This window comes from Ricinus communis, chromosome 7, assembly GCF_019578655.1.
Source record: "Ricinus communis isolate WT05 ecotype wild-type chromosome 7, ASM1957865v1, whole genome shotgun sequence".
In the NCBI taxonomy this organism is placed as follows: domain Eukaryota; kingdom Viridiplantae; phylum Streptophyta; class Magnoliopsida; order Malpighiales; family Euphorbiaceae; genus Ricinus; species Ricinus communis.
Window position 1 is genome coordinate 19,523,075 of NC_063262.1, and position 17,292 is coordinate 19,540,366.

Sequence of the window (17,292 nt, forward strand, 5' to 3'; positions counted from 1 at the left end):
TAAAAATAGTGGGGGATTATTGGATATTTTCAAAATAATTGCTATATTTTATCTAAAAGATACAACTTTTAATCATATTTTTCCATATAGTCATATTTTTTCAAAGAGTCATATATTTTCAAAACACCCTTTCAAATAGTTATATTCTTTCAAAGGGTCATATATATTCTTTATACATTTTAAATATTTTAACTTATGGTTATATATAGATAATTTTGGCATTTGTTTTTGCTGCAGATAAAATAAATTCCTCTCTCTATCAACTCTGTTACAAATACAAACACTATTTTGGATTGATTTTATAAATGCATCATATAATCAATTGGCTTCATTTTACCCCATGAGAGAATTTGCGGATTCTCTATTGCACATATAGAGGGCGAATTTTGCCTTAAGGAGAGTGTTAATAATTATATGACTCCAGATAATATCTTTTATCAAATCCTGATTCTAACATTATATACATCATTTAAAGATAGCACTACAATATAGACAAATTGATTATTTATAGAAAAGTAACTTCTCTTAAATTTTATCCATAAGGCATTTTGTTTCTTTAATTGAGTTTGTGAACATGGTGAACCCTAATAGACAATATTCATTTTATGTTGCTAAATTGCTTTTTAGTTTCTCGACTTCAATAATTTTATATTACTCTCGCTTTTTGCCTCATTTGCATTATTTTTCTATTTTATTATTTATTCTTAAATTCCTTCTTTAAAGAGAAATTTCAAAATTAATAGATATTTATATAAGAATTTAAAAAATAAAAAATAAAAGTTTGATGATATTTTAAAATAAAATACTTTTAGAGATTTAATAAATTAAAATTAAGTATTTTACTTTAAATATAAAAAAATAATATAAAAATTTAATAAAATATAGTTAATCAACGAAAAACTAATAAAATAAAGACAAAAGATACAAGAAATCAAAAATATATTTCTAAAAAAAAATTACTATTTTCTTAACACACCTGTTAAGAATGTATTCTATCCATTTGAAACGAGAGAATTAAGTGGCCTTTAAATAGAAATCCTGAGCGTAATAATTAGAGAAAGTTCAAGTTGCACCTATTTGACTCTTAAATACGAGTTGAGAGGCAAATTGATTCTTTTCTGGAGACGCTGATCGATTGACTAATGAACCGCGGGCACGTAGGCTTCTCAAAAAATGAGAATAAGATTAGACACACGTAATCAAACCTCGTCTACCACCAGCATCAACTTTTGTTTTTAACAGTACCAGCATTACCTTTTCAAGTAAAACAAATCAAACAAAATCGCATAATATAAACAAATAAACTTAATTAATTAATAGAAAAAGAAAATAATAATAATAAAAAAAGCTCTTTCTCTCTTCGTTGCGAATCGCAAAGGCAAAACTGAAATTGTCTACTTCTCTCTCTCTCTTAAGAATTTTAATGCTGAAGCCATAAGAAAAAGGTGTCTTAAATTAATGGAAGAAGACCTGAGAATCTGAACTACATCTTCGACAAAGCAAAAGTACCCTGCTCTTTATTTTTATTTTTAATTTTTTTATAGGAAAAACAGAAAAGGAAGAAAACGACATCGCGTTTTCTGTTGATCGATAAAGAAAAGAGAAGAAAGTTGGGAGGAATTAGGGCTAATATGGCAGAGTCATCATCATCAGTAACGAGTTCGAAAGAAGAGCTGGTGCAGCTGATCAAGCGCTTCGGTGCTTACATAACAGTCAAGATGTCTAATATCTTCTCGATCTCTTTTTATAATCTGGTTTTTACCTCTCTCTCTCTTTCTCTCTTCTCTCTTAATTTCGATTTCAATTTTTATTTCTTGATCTGAAAGCACTTGGCTTTCTCAATTTAGAATTTCTTATTCTTTAATTTTTACGCTCTTTCTTTAATGTCTAATGTCTCCGTTTTATGTGTTTAATTTTCACTTCTGTATATATATTTTCTGAATTTGGTGTATACAAATACTGTAACTTAGAAAGCATGATACACGGGGATCAAATGCTTAATCTTAATTATTATCTATCGTTTTAGTTTTCATCAAAGTAAATGTCTTCGGAGCAGTAAATTAATTAATAATTATGTTGATGTAAATTGAACCTTATGAGTTCTTGGGCTCAGCTCCTTAATTCATATGATAGTGCTTTCCCTCAGTAAATGAAATATGTTTCATTGGCGTGCAGAAAAGAGAAAAGAAAAAAGAATAATCATACTGATGGAGATGGTGGATATCCAAGTATATTGAGCTGTCACAGTCTAGAATCACCTGAGAAGACAAACATTCTTTCCTTTAGTTGATGGCCTTTAAAATGTAACCTTTAACCAATCTCTTTCAAGTCTCAATGCATGCACACAAAAAAGAAAAGGATTCTTAAACTGGGTCTATGATCTTGTCATGGATTGAGGGTTGAGGTTTTTGCTGCTAGAATAAACTAATCGAGTATCAAATCGACTAACATATGGCCTTTATGCTCTTGTTAATGTTGAGTAGAGCCCATACGGAGTTTGTAAAAACGATTACCTTATTTGATATTTTAAGTGCATGCATTCTCATTGTTGCGTAATCTTCAGTTGAAGAATCTAATATTGAGATGAGAAATTTCAGCTCTGAAACCTGCCTTGCTGTACTTTTTGTTCCTCACTTGACTCTGATTAGGAACTTAAGACATGGGAAAAACTAAAGGTCCATCATCTCATTAAGGTAGAGGAAAATTCCGAGCACATGCATTAATTACATTTAAGTTGAATTTTTCTACCAGATTCATTTCCCTTTTCTTGCATTTATTGTCTGTCCTTCTACAAAATGCCCCTTATGACTATGAAATGGCGTCCTTTTTAAGGATGAATTGCTTAGCATGCTATTTCTGCTGATATTTTATGGCAATCATCATCATCATCATCACTGGATGTATGGTGCTCTCTCTATCTCTCTTACATGCAAATAATCCTTTCTTTAGTTTTGTTGTGAAGAAAGACCAGTCTCCTTAGCTTCCTGGGCTGCATATCTGACTATCCAAGCTTCTGAGATTTCTGCACAATGGCAGGATTAAAAACATTGAGGCTACTGTAATATTACTTGCAGCACTATCTCAAATAATACCCGCAAAGCCAATTTTATGCTGGATAAAGATTGAAGCATCAGTCTTAATCTATAGATGCACTGGTTAGGGCCTGCCAATTGGATGCCATTTGGAGCTTCTCCATCTAACTGAGCATTCCCCTTCTTATACTCTTTGAAAAAGCTGTTTTCTTTGTTCACTGCATCCGCAGGGGAGTTCTGGTTTTCCTGAAACTGCAGCAAATTTCTGTCACTGCATAAAGTCTGCACTGCTACTGGCATCAATTCCAGCTGCTCTTGGCCATGACACTTCCAGATTCTGTGCTCGAGTCTTCAAATTGAGAGGGATGAACAATAATCTAGAGCTATGACTCAAAATTATCTTGATTCATCCCCCCAGGAGGAATTGCCAAAACATTTGACTCTTCACCCATTCCAATATAAAGGATTGGTCAATCAAATAAAAGGGTCGGCTTGGAAATAAATGAATTGCTAATCGTAGAATATTGTTCTTGTAAGATTTTTTCCTAAATAAAATAAAAAGGGTTCGGAAAATTTGTCCCCTTGTCGCCTAAGTAAAGAGACCCAAGGTAAGGGTTTGATTGGGGGATTTTTCTCCCATTCATAGGCCAACAATTGTGCCTCTTGATAAGGAGAATATTTATTGGATTTGGGGGCACGACTTTCATGTTTACCTTCATTCATTTAGGAGGTTTACCACCTTTGAGATCCCCTATAAAAATGATAATTTTGTGGAAAATCTTAGTTGTTCTCACTTCTTAATGAGAAATCTTGAGAGAAGTTAAATATTGAAGAAAAAGATTTTAAAAGTTGGTATGACTTGCCAAATCATCCCATTAGCTGCAATTCAAATTTGTCTGTTTTGAGTGCAATTAACAGCTTAAATCTGAAATCAGTGCCATTTTATGGTTTTCAGTAATGTTGCAAGTGTTACTGTCAAGAAATAAATTTTTCCTTTTATCATAGCTCTTACCACTTCAAAATTGTTGTCAGGATTCTAGATCTGTTGGAGCTATTGCAGGGCTTGCTGTGGCAATAGTCTTTACCTGGAGAATGTTGAGGTCACCTGGTGGACCTCAGAGAAGGCAACCCAAACGACAAGCCCCTACATCTAGTACTTCTGTTGTTACTCCTCAATCAAATTCAACACTGATGCCTTCTGGAGTTTGCTCATCTTCAGAGGATTTGAGAGCACAAAATGTTGTTGACAATTTTTTCCAGCCAGTTAAGGTAAGCATTGATAATTACCCCTACAATTGAATTATAATGCCTTTTCCATGGGCTTTGCTTACTGCATGTTTTATGCACTTTTCAGCCAACTTTGGGGCAGATAGTTAGGCAAAAATTAAGTGAAGGAAGAAAGGTAAGATGCTCTTAAATGTTATAAGTATCGTATTTTCATTTTCCTAATTTGTGTTTGCTTTTTTGTTTTAAATGAAATGTGGACTGCGTCCTACTTCTAACACGGTTGTAGATGATTTGAGGTTAGCTTTCTTGGAAGTTTTTAAATTACAAAGCCAATTCATTTTGACGACGAAGTTGTCTTGCTTTCGATTGTATAAATTTCTTCTGCGATCAAGTGTTACATTTATGCTAACAGAGGTCTTTGGACCAGGTGCTCCTTAGGCACAAGGCACTAGCCTTTCAGCCTCCGCGCTTAAAAGGCTGGCGAGATTACAAAAGCGTGTGCCTTTGTGCCCTTCGGCCTTAAGGCAAGGCGTAGTCGAGGCTCGCCTTTGCAATATTTTGACTTTCTGTTTGTTTTTATTTTGTTCAAATGAATTATGCAATCTGAGCCATCCATTTTATGTTTTAAAATATCTTACCATGGACTTGTCCACACCTATTATCTCAAGAAAGAAAGAAGAAGATTGGAGATTGGGGCAAAAAAACACAATAACTGCTCATCATCAGACAAGATAAAGAAGGTCGACTCCTATTTGATATGGGATGAGGTTGCTAGAGCAAGTGGAGTTAAAGAGGAGGCCCATCATACTCGATCAATTAAGGGCAAAAATGTTGGGTCCACATCCACATCAAGTGCTAGGCTTAGTAGAGAAAACAAAAACATCTTCTCAAAAGAGGGCTAATAGTCGTCTAGTACTTAGAGATGGGGAAGAGTTTGATTTTGGAGAAATTGAGGAAGAGGAGATTGGAGAAGAAGAAGAAGATAGTAGACTATAAGTATAGTTCTTTGGAAGATGCTTTAGGAATTGTAGTTATAGTAGGAGTAGGACTTAGTTTTATGTCTCTATTGAACATGTTCCTTTTACTTTTTTATTTTGTGTCTCTAGACATGCTAAGTTCATGATTTTATGCATGTTTTATGTTAATAGTCTTATGAGCTTTAGTTTATGATTATTCTTTTGCACCTCGCTTCTATAAGGTGCACTTGCGCCTAGGCTTCAAGACCCCTTTGCGCTTTGGTGGGCCTTCTACCTTTAACAACTATGTATGCAAATTGAGAGCAGGCATAATAATGCATCTCATGTAATGTATGGTGAACTTTTTGTCTTTCTAAATTAATGCTCAAAACAACCAACATTATTTGTTCTTCCATGGTCATCAAAATTGATGCACATGTGCATTAATGAGTGCCAAAGTCACTGCCATGTGCCTTTTATATGTACAAGGGCTTTTTTTTTTTTAAATTATGGTGTTGGAGGGGGAATTGTCTTCTATCATTGGCAAAATGAAATGTGTCTTTGGAGCTGATTGCCATGTTTGTAGGTATATGGAATTTGCAATGACAATAGACTCAAGATGCATTAATATATCAGACTATTATTTTGATGTAAAATATGCACTCAGATAAGCAGTTGCCATGTTTAATTGACCATTACTACTTCCTGTATTTGATAGTACTGCGAGTGAGAACAACGCTCATGCAGCTTGTATTAACAACTTTACTGCAGTTTTCGGACTTTGAGTCTGCCTTCAGTTCTAATTGTGTTTTTGGATCTTAAATTATATTGTTCTATCAATACTTCTCAACTAATGGGGGTTCTTCAATATCTGATATCTTATTAAGAAATGAACAAACAAATTATTTATTTATTTTGTTTTCCGTCACAAAGAAAGGTTTTCTGCTTAAAGATTTTCTGAAATGATTATTTGTCCTGCATAGGTCACATGTCGCTTGCTTGGAGTAATACTTGAGGAAAGTACCCCAGAGGAGCTTCAGGTGGTGGATTATGTTGCAAGGAAATTGTGCTTCTAATGAAATCTGCAATGGAATAACTTGATTTGTTTTATTATGAGCAGACACAAGCTACGGTGAAGTCCTCAGTGCTGGAAGTACTGTTGGAGATAACAAAGTTTTGCGATCTTTATCTCATGGAAAGAGTTCTTGATGATGAGAGTGAAGTACGTGCGAACTCTGTTGTTTAAAACTATATCTTGTCTAAGAACTGAAGATTTTTAATTTTGCCGTTGTATTATGTGTGGTTGGTGTTTATGATGATGGTATGCATACATCCTGCCTGTGATATTGTATACATCCTCAATGGTTAAGTGTGAAAATTATTTTTCCTAAAATTTACTCATGGATAGTCAAACTTTATATTTTTTCATGATTAGTAAATATTCATCAAAAGCTGGATGTTTCAAACACTACATCAAATTAATATTTCCAACATCCCTACGCATGAGGTTTTTTATGGTTAAATATTTTCTTGTTATCATGCTTTTCATGCCCTAGATGGTAATTAGTGTTAAACTTAGTATCTATATTCTTGCTAGAGTTTATTGTCCATTTATATGCATCAGTACTATTAATTTCTGTTGTACTTTGCATAGAGAATATACATATTTATAATGGAAAACGACTAACTAAAATAACACTTTTGGTATAAATTGATTTTGTTTCTGGTGCCTTTTTTATGCTTATCGATGACATGACTAATATGTCATCTTGTAAGTTTGCTGTATTCTGACATGAGATGCTCGAGTTTCCTCGGCTGTTTTCTTCTACTTTTACTTGGCATGTTACTGTTTTTATTCATTCATGTGCTCTCATCCAGAGAAATTTTTGCGTAAATGGAAAATTTGAGGATATTCTCTTGCTAATTGGCTGAGGCTAGTTGGTTAATGAATTATTTTTGGACTGTTACATTAATTTTCAATCGCTCAGCATCTTTCAAATATTTCTTTCCAGTTTGGCTTCATATTTTTCTATTTTGCATTCTCATATAATTTATTTTTTTGAACAACTTAATGCAGCAAAAGGTTCTTGCAGCATTGGAGAATGCAGGGGTTTTCACATCTGGTGGTTTGGTGAAAGACAAGGTAAATAAACTGCCTTCTACTTTATTTGGTTTCTGTGGCATATGCCATTTGTCTGACTTCCTTACAAGTTATTTGGTTTCTAGGAGTTGTTATGTATGCAATTTCCTGTAAGTTGTTTTACCTGGATACTTCTTCATATAGATGAGCCATGAAGCAAGTAGTTCAGATTGTATTTATTGATAATGAGTGGTCATAATTGTAGTTAATTTTCTTAATGTGGGATTCATCTCTGCAAAGTTTGGAAAATATCCACATGAGGTCTCAGTCATATTGAAAGTATTTGATTTTGAGTTATTTATTAAGAAGCAGAAGAAATCTGGGGAAGAAGAAAAAACAAAAAGGTATTTCTGATAATTGTACAATCCCAAGCCCCACATGGCCTAATTTCTGATCAATTTATATCTCCATCTGTGGAAGGAAAACTGGGTTCAAGTCATTTTAATTAATATGGGTGGCCCAATTTATGTGTAGTTGTTTTTCTTAGCTTTTTAATCATATACCTTTTACTTTTCCCACTGATCTGGAACTCCTTGAATGGGAGACTCCTTTGGTTTTACCCATCTAGAGGTGGAACTCCATGAACATTGTTTAGTTGTGACTCTAGAAGTTTCTAGGTGGCTTAAGATATTGTTTAGTAGTATCAAATGTGAGTTTTAGGTGTTGCTGGTAATCAGGTGAAGCGTAATTCAAGTCATCAAAATGTGCAGTAAGAACATCGGGTGTTATTGTGTAACACCTAAAGTTGTTGGAATAAAATCGTAATTGTTACAGATTGTTATTTTGGCTCTTGAAGTAAAACACAAATAATAAAGAGAAGGAAGAAGGAAAAGAAAAAGTCTTCTAGATTTAGTATCCAGAATTCCTGCTAGTTTTTGCTACTTAAGAGTTCTAACCTTTGATTGCCACCATTATGGATTTCAGAAATATGTCTGAGATGGATGATTGGCATTGGGATAGTAGCTTCTTGGTAGTTTTCAGCCTTTTGTTTGAAGGGTTGCAGGGAAGCCTACAAGCTATCCCATGGCAAAAAGAATGTTATGGAGGACCCCTTTTAGTCTTTAGAGTAGGAGTCAACTTTTCATTGACTTAAATATATAACATGATATAATTGGTGGTTGTGCTGACTTTTAATATTGCCGCTTTGGTTCTCTAACGTTTGATATATGCCTGCAGGTTCTCTTTTGTAGCACAGAAAATGGGCGGTCATCTTTTGTCCGGCAACTAGAACCGGATTGGCATATTGACACTAATCCTGAGATCGTTTCTCAGTTATCTGTATACATCCGTCACTTCTCATTTAGTTTAAACATTGTGCATTCTTGTTCCCTTTCTACTGATTCGAGTTTTCTCTACTTATTGCACTGCATGTCAACTAAGTTGCATGTTCTTTTTTTTAATGAAACAGAGATTTATCAAATATCAGCTTCACATTTCTCCTATTAGACCTGAACGGTCTTGCGCAAATGTGTTCAGCTCACCGACCTTGGAACAGTTCTTTGGATGCGCTTGATGCTTCACCAGTAAGACATGGAAATATAATACTGAAAATAGATTGGTCTCTATGTTCAAACTGATTACAGCTCAGTGTTCTCAAGAAACTCTTCTGCAGTTGTTGATTTTCCAATGACAAGTGGCTGCAAATTTCCTTATATTTTGTTTAAAAGTTTGTGCACTAGATTTGATTACTTCTGAACCCTTTTCAAGTGGAAATTTCACTAAATGGATCGATTGTATGTAATTTGTATCAGATACAGGATATGTATTCATTGACAATAATTTGTGTCTTAGTAGCAAGTGAGGTTGTACAAGTCCTAAGGTGCATTAAAATTTTTATTGTTCATATATAGTTCGCAGGTGTGTTAATATATTTATTTTTTAAAAATTTCTTATAAATCTCTTTTTGCAGACCTGCTTTCAGGTAGCAGGTTTGCACAAAGCATATTTACTTGCTTTTTCAAAAGTGACCTTCAAAAATTAAAAATAAAATAAATTAAAAAAATTGAGGTTGGAAGCCAAGTGACTCCAACGTGCAATAATATACTCCTACGTACCTCAATATTGTTGTAATGCTCTAAAACTTTTGTAGCACGTGTTGAGCTGAAAAATTTAGAGGTGGTTCTATAAGAGAATTTATAACAATTTGAATCTTTTGTTTTATAAAATTTCGTGGTATTAGGATTACTTTCGGTGAGAAATATAATTTTAATTTAATATTTGAGGTTAAAAGAATACAAACAACGGGCATGTACTTAGGAAATGATTATGAGTTATTCAAAGTGATGTATTCGAGAATTAATAAGAAAAAAAATTAGAAGGATTGTTATATATGGATGCAGGGAGATGAAGAATTATATATCCAAGACTAAGTGATACATGTATTGTTGAGTTATAAAATTAGGTGTGTGTTTTGGAAATTATAAAGTAAGCTTGTTTGGTTAGATATTAATTTATATTTTATATTATTAAATAGCTAATAAATTAAAAAAATAAAAATAAATTAATACCAAATATTTATATTCATTATAAAATAGATGAATCAATATATTTTAAAATATTATTTATCATGCCTCAGCTTAATTTTATATTATATTATTATTATTGATTTATTATTATATTTTTAATTCAATTCTTATAATTTAATATATTTTATACTTTTTTACTGTGATAATAAATCTATTTTTGAAGGATATGTTAATTTATTTATAAATAAAATTCTATATATCAAAATAATAGAACTTCTAATCAATATAATTTAGAGTAAACATAAGGAAAAATAATTTTATATTTCCAAAAGAAAAAAAAATATAACTTTTTTTTTCTTCAAACATTAGCATTATAATTTAAATCTTAAACAATTGGTAGGTTGATATGTTATGAGTTGTAGATTCATTTAACGTATATCTGAAGTTCATAGATCATAGCCTAAAAAATTATAAATAAAAAAATAAATTTATATATTACGAACAAGTTCACCAATAAAAATTAATGAATATACACTTCATATTTAATGAATCTTACATTAATATTAGATGAATATATAATTTATAAGTAATGAACCTAAAATTTATGTTTAATAGACCTGACATTAATAATATATGATATAAATTTTGTAAGTAATGAATCTAAAATTTATATTTAATGAATCTAACACTAATAATAAATGAATAATAAATAACAGATTTATATGTTAAGAACAAATTCATAAGTAAAAGTTTATGGATATACACTTTGTATTTAATGAATCTTACATTAATAATATATGAATATGTAATTTATAAGTAATGAATCTAAAATTTATATTTAATAAATTTGACACCAATAACAAATGAACATATATTTTACAAGTAATGAATTTAAAGTTCATGTTTAATGAATCTGACATTGATAATAAATGAATATACACTTTATATGTAATGATATATCGTCTATGCATATAACAAATAAGCATTCATATTGATAAACAACAGGTCCATTATCTATAAACTATAAGTTCATCAAAAGTACATTTGACATTCATTTAATATAATACACACGTTTATATTTATGTAAGAGTCATTTAGTATCAATTAGCTATTTATTTCGTATAATTAAGTTTATTTAATATTTTCTTAATTCAAATGAAATAGTAAAAAAAATTTCAATTAGTATGGAATAGATGGAGTAACTATTAATAAAAGTTTAAATAAAAAATAATTAATAAAATAAAATAAAATTATTTTTAAAATTTAATATTTAATAAAATTATTAATTTACCAAATATAAAAATTGTATTCTAAATTTTATAATTAATTAGGTTGTGACATATGACCATCTTATTATATATAAGAAAATTAGATATAATTAAGAAGATAACCAAACAAAATTCTAAAAATAATTATTATGCCAGTGTAAGATGACTCATGTTCATAATACTATGAATCTGGGTCCATGGTATAATTTATCCAAATAAAAGTTTAAAAAGTTATGAGTTATTCAAAATAATGTATTTGAGAAATTATTAAAACAAATAAAAATTCAAGGAGTTAAACGTGGTTTGATTAGAAGTTAGGAAGGAGAAATCTATATCTATATATACACGAAAGTAAGGTTTCTAACTTGCTTTCTCTCTTCTTTTCAATTATTCTATAAATTTAGTATATGTTTTCTTGCATTTTAGTAAGTTAATCAATTATAAAAAAACATTTAATTAAGTAAATGGATTTTATTACATAGAGTTAATTTTTTAATTAGATATTCAATGATTTAAATTGTATTGGTAAGTCTATAACTATCAACCATTAAATATTTTTCATATTTCTTAAATAGATACTGAATTAATTTAAAAATCACCTATTAAATTTTCGTGGAATTTTTTTTATTAGGGTCCATCTTAAAATTAAATTAGAAAATTTTAGTTAATTGATTTTTTGTTTATGAGTTTTAAAAAATATTGGTTATGAATAATTTAAGCTTTTAATTTTTTTTTTCTATTTCTTTTCAAGACAGAGTATAATAAAGATGAATGGTAATAATGATGCAAGAAAATTTGAAAAGAAGGAAAATAAAATTTGAAAAAAGTATCGAATGAAATACTGAGAGAAAGTGAAGGAAAATTCTTAAAATTATATATATTTTTTACTATATAAAAGGTCATCTAAAGTACACAAATATCTCTAAAAAGATTAAATAATTTTTTTTTAAATGGAGTGATTTTTTGAATATCGACTTAATTGTATAGACTTTATAAAAATTGTATTTGAATAGCCCTTGATTTTTTAAAATTTTTTAAATTCGTAAGTATTGAATATCCATTTAATATTATAAAGTCTTTTAAGGTTATTATTACTGAATACATCACGACCTTTCAATTCCATCAAAGTTCTTACTTCTTTTAATCTAGTACATTTCCTTTAATATTTCTCTATATTTATATAATATAAAATTAATTTTTAGTATTTTATTTTTATTTTCCTTACTATTAAATAGACCGTATGACAAGTACTAATAGAGTTTAGAGATTTAAATAGATATTCTTTCCACGGACTTTCTTTTATATTTATTAAATATTTCTTATTTCATTTATTTCTCTATCTTTTCCTATTCTCTTTATACTTCTCCTTTCTTCCTTTTCTTTTTTCTTCTTTCTCTCATTGTACAAATTCTCCCCAAATTAAAATACAACCATTAAAAAATCAAGGTTTATCACTTTCTATCTCTTTAACTATCATTTAAGCGAAACACTTAGGAGAATAATGAATTAAATTTAAGATTTGGGAGTTTGGGATTCTTAGAGATTAATTTTAAGATTTGTGAAGGATTTAAACTTTAGACCTTCAAATGAATTCTAAGGAGGTTTGAAAGGTAGGATCAAGCTTCGATGATCAAAATTTGGATTTCTCCATTGTCAATTAAGATTAGTAATATAGTTTTAGGGATTCTGGGTATATAACTTGAATTTTTGTTAATTAGTACTATATAATAATTCATGTATTTTTTGTAATTAGAGGAAGTTGGGTTTGTGTTTTGTATACTCAAAAAGTTTTTTTTAGTTAATTGTGAAATTGAATTTGATGTAGTTTGAGTTTTCTTTTACTTCTTCTACCCCTTTGAATGTGTTTAATCAATATTTGATGACATCTTGGGGTTTTATAATTGTTACGAGTATGATTAATTATAATGCGATGATGGAGTATACATTTGTAATAATTGGTTGTGTATTGATGGAAATTGTTATATTGTGATTGTGTGTTAATTAGTGTATAAAAGATCAATGGTAGTGTACTTGTGTGAGATAAGTACAAATTTAGATGAGACGTTACATGATTATTGTGAAATATTATGAAATCAGTATTGAGATGATGATGTGTGATATATGTTCGTGTTTTGTGATTATGGGATTGAGAGTATAATTAAAAAACTCTAGTTCCTATATAATAGTTATATATTTGGAATAGATGATCAGGAATCAATGATCGCCTAAGGAATCGAGGTTGAATGCATGTTCGAGCTGAGGCTCTTCGAGGTTTTCAAAGGCAGTAATAGGTTATAAGTTATGCATGTCAACCGAAATGAGTAGCATGACATATATACTTATGTATTAATCCCCTAATTCTTTACATTTCATGACCTTAGGATCCATTGACTTTGATCTTTACAGTCAAATTGAGTAGTACTAATCATATATTTCAAGTGTCTTTTTTGAAGGATTGTTGACTTAGTGCTCAAAAGCCTTGTCCTCAATTTTTTGCCTCATAAATCATGACTGCTAAGCATGTCGTGAGCATGAAATTCATATTTCAATAGCCATTGTAGTAAAAATGAGATCGCAACTGCAGGAAAGGAAATCGCGATAGAAATGGAAAAATGGGAATAGAGGAGATAGCGTCCAACATCCGTTCGCGACGGAGATCGCTACTCTGGCTTTCTTAGAATGGATGAAATCATAACCATAATATTCATACCCATTAGAAAGGCCGCAAATGATTATTTTTTAGTAAGCGAATTTTGGAATGACACATGGATTATAGCCGTTCTAACTTTAAAAATCATGACCGCAAATTTGGTGTTGTGAACGCGATATCCCGATCGCGACCATGACTTTGCTCTAACCATGACTCTGTAAGTGGTATATCTAGAGCTTAAAGCAAGAATATGGCCTATGGACATATGGCAATGTCTCTTTAGTGGCTTGGGGCTACAAATACCCCTTACAAAAGATATTAATGGTTGATTGACAACCTTCTTTAGTGCCATATTATTGCTATTTGATTTTACATCTTTACATTTATTTGTTTGTAACCTTGTAAGATTTTTGTAAGAGCTTTGAATACTCTTGTGAGGTTTGAGTGTTAGCCAAAACACTTGGGCTTGGGTTTGAGAGTTAGCCTTGGACTAAAAGTCCTGTAAGGTGGTGTTTTGGCCATAAATATAAGTTATGAGGTTTTGTGTGAGCTAAGACACCTAGTTGAGATTGAGCTAGTGAAAGTTCCATTGTATTTGCAATTAAGTTTAGTGAAATATCCAATTGAAGATTGAAAATAGATGTGGGCTTTGTTAATACCCGAACTACTATAAATCATGTGTTTATCTTCTTTTCTCCTTTCTACTTTCTACTTTCTACTTCTCAAATTTTTAATTACTTATTATTCTCCAGTTTCACAAATTCAACCCCCTTTTTTATTCATTAAGGGCAAACAATTGTTATTGGAGCAAAATAATCACTTTTCAAGCTTAATTTTGTAAGTAAAAGATCAAGATGGTCAATACATGAGTTCACCACCTAAGACCTCACTTTCTTGGTTCCAATTATACCTATTGGAAGTATAAATAAAGATTTATTTGGATAATGATGGGGATATTTGGGCTTTTGTGAGAAAGGAATGAAAGTCTCTAATAAAAGAAGATGATAGTATAGAGGTCTCTCTTAATAGAGATGAATGGATTGAGGCTTATATAAGAGCCAATGGCAAAAGAGCCATGATCATCCTTCTAGGATCTCTATCAAGAGAGAAATGTGAAAGAGTTCAATACCTCTCAGTTGCATACATGATATGGTAAACCTTGAAAAACTACTATGAGGGTACAAGACAAGTAAAATCCAAAAAGATCTAACTCTCAGCGATGGAGTATGAACTCTTCAAGATGAAACCTAATGAAAGCATCAATGACATGACCAACCGACTTCTCACTATCATCAACAACTTGAGGAAGTTGGGTAAGCAATATGAGCTTGTTGACATAAACAATAAAATCCTCAAGGCTCTACCATTTAAGGACTATGGTTCAAGAGTGGCAATTATTAATGAAGCCAATGAAGACTTGGGCAAGGTGTCAATAGTTGATCTTATTAGAAAACTCCTTACTCATAAGATTATTCTTAACAAAGAAGAAAAGTAAAAGAAAGGCCTTTGGCTCTCAAGAGTTCTACCAAGAAACATCAAAAGAGTGAAAGCTCAAGTGTATATGAATGAAGTGATGCTGAGGATGAGGAGCTTACTATGCTCTCAAGGAGAGTCAAAGAGATAATGAAAAATAGGAGAAGATAGAAGAAGCCTTCAAAAAGTCCTCTTCTAACTCCAACTCCAACTCAAGCTTCAACAATGGTAAAAGGAATAAAAATTATCTCACTTGTTATGAATGTTGTAAGTAAGGGCATATCAAGGTCGATTAGTTCAAGAGTAAGAACAAGAAGAATTTTGTGAAAGAAAAAGATAAGAGGAAGACATTTAAAGCTACCTAGGATGATTCGTCATCAAGTAAAAATAAAGAAGAAGAGCTAGCAAACCTTTGCTTAATGGCCTTAGAGGATGACTCCAATGAGGTATGCTCTACTTTCGACAAATGTGATGACGATGATGATTGTGTTGATAACATGCCTTGTGGGGATGATGATGAGCTTGTTGAAGCCATAAATTTAAAGTGTAAAAAATATTATCTGGAAAAAAGATTCACAAAGAAAAGTATTCAAAATTTGAAAAAGATTTTAAGGCTTTGGAAAAATAAATTTCTTTATTCACTTCTTCAGACAATGATTTAAAGAAATCTTTAAGTGAACTCTCATTTCAAACATTTTCCTCCAAATCTCTTAAAAGAAAACAATGATTTAAAAATAGAGACTAAGGAATTGAGAGCTTCATTTTTAAAATTTCATAAGGGAAAGGAAGTTTTAGATATATTAATTGTATCTCAAGACCACCTTTGATTAACATGGACTTAGCTTCAATGATGCATCATCGCCCTTCACATCTTCTCCTTCTACATCCAAGTTCATCAAAGCCTCAACAACACAAACCTTGTATAGAGGGTGTTGCTAAGAATGCTAAGACACACACTAAAGCTCCTAATCTAAAAGGAAACGGAAAATCTTCACAAGGCTCAAGAGATAAGCCTCAAAGAGCTAATCATGCTTTCATATATAAGAAGAATGCTCGCAATTACTCATACTCACATAAGAAATACTCTTGTATGCATGAAAGGATAAAGGTACATTAAGATCCAAATTTCAAGCAAAAAGACCATCGAACAAAAAGAACCTCAAACCTAATGTTCAATGTTACTATTATATGAAACTTGGGCATATAAATGTACTTTGCTATGTTAGAAAGGCACATCTCCAATTAGGAGACCCTTCCATGACTAACCCTCAAGGATTTAAAATGGTTTGTCTACCTAAAAGAAAGACAATTTTTTTCTTGTAGGTATGCTTCAAAACAAGTTTGAAAGAGGATGATTAATATGTGAATAATTGCTCTTGGATGCATATGACTGGAGACGCCAACCTCTTCTCATACTTGAAAAAAATTAATGGAGGAAAGTGACATTTGGAAAAAATGTCAAAGGTAAGATTGTAAGCATTGGTTCTATTGGTGAAAAAAACTCTTATCTCATTAATGACGTGCTTTTAGTTGATGGATTGAAGCATAACCTCATAAGTGTAAATCAATTATGTGACAAAGGTAATAATGTCACCTTTGATTCTAAAGGTTGTCTAGTAACCTCTTTAGAGGATGACAAAGAAATCTTTGGAGGAGAAAGGTTTGGCAATAACTACATAATCAACACAAATGATATTACTAATGGTTCCTTTGAGTGTTTTGTGTCTTTAATTGAGGAGTTATGGTTGTGGCATACAACACTTGAACGTGCAAATATGGAGCTCATTCAAAGCCTCAAGGAGGATGAACTTATTATTGTTAAGTTCTCAAGTACTTGTGGACCATAGTAAATAGAGAAGCAACACAAACCATCTCTAAAGTCTAAAAAATTAGTAAGTACCTCCAAACTTCTTCAATGATTCACATGGATCTTTTTGGACCCAATAGGATTGCTAGTTTGGTTGAAAAATATTATGCATTTGTATTAATAGATGATTACTCAATATTTACTTGAGTTAGTTTCTTAGCTCATAAAAATTATGCTTTTGATGCCTTTAAAAGTCTTGCTAAGAAAGTTCAAA

At 31.1% G+C, this 17,292-nt stretch overlaps 1 protein-coding gene across 1 annotated transcript; it reads left to right on the plus strand.

Moving 5' to 3' along the window:
• Positions 1–1,327: 1,327 nt before the first annotated feature.
• Positions 1,328–9,166, plus strand: LOC8277713 (peroxisome biogenesis protein 22). Its single transcript, XM_002515685.4, has 8 exons — positions 1,328–1,754; positions 4,065–4,301; positions 4,387–4,434; positions 6,199–6,255; positions 6,336–6,437; positions 7,293–7,358; positions 8,532–8,633; positions 8,764–9,166. The coding sequence occupies exons 1-8, from the start codon at positions 1,632–1,634 to the stop codon at positions 8,866–8,868; spliced, it is 840 nt and encodes a 279-aa protein (XP_002515731.1). The 5' UTR covers positions 1,328–1,631; the 3' UTR covers positions 8,869–9,166.
• The last annotated feature ends 8,126 nt before the right edge of the window (positions 9,167–17,292 follow it).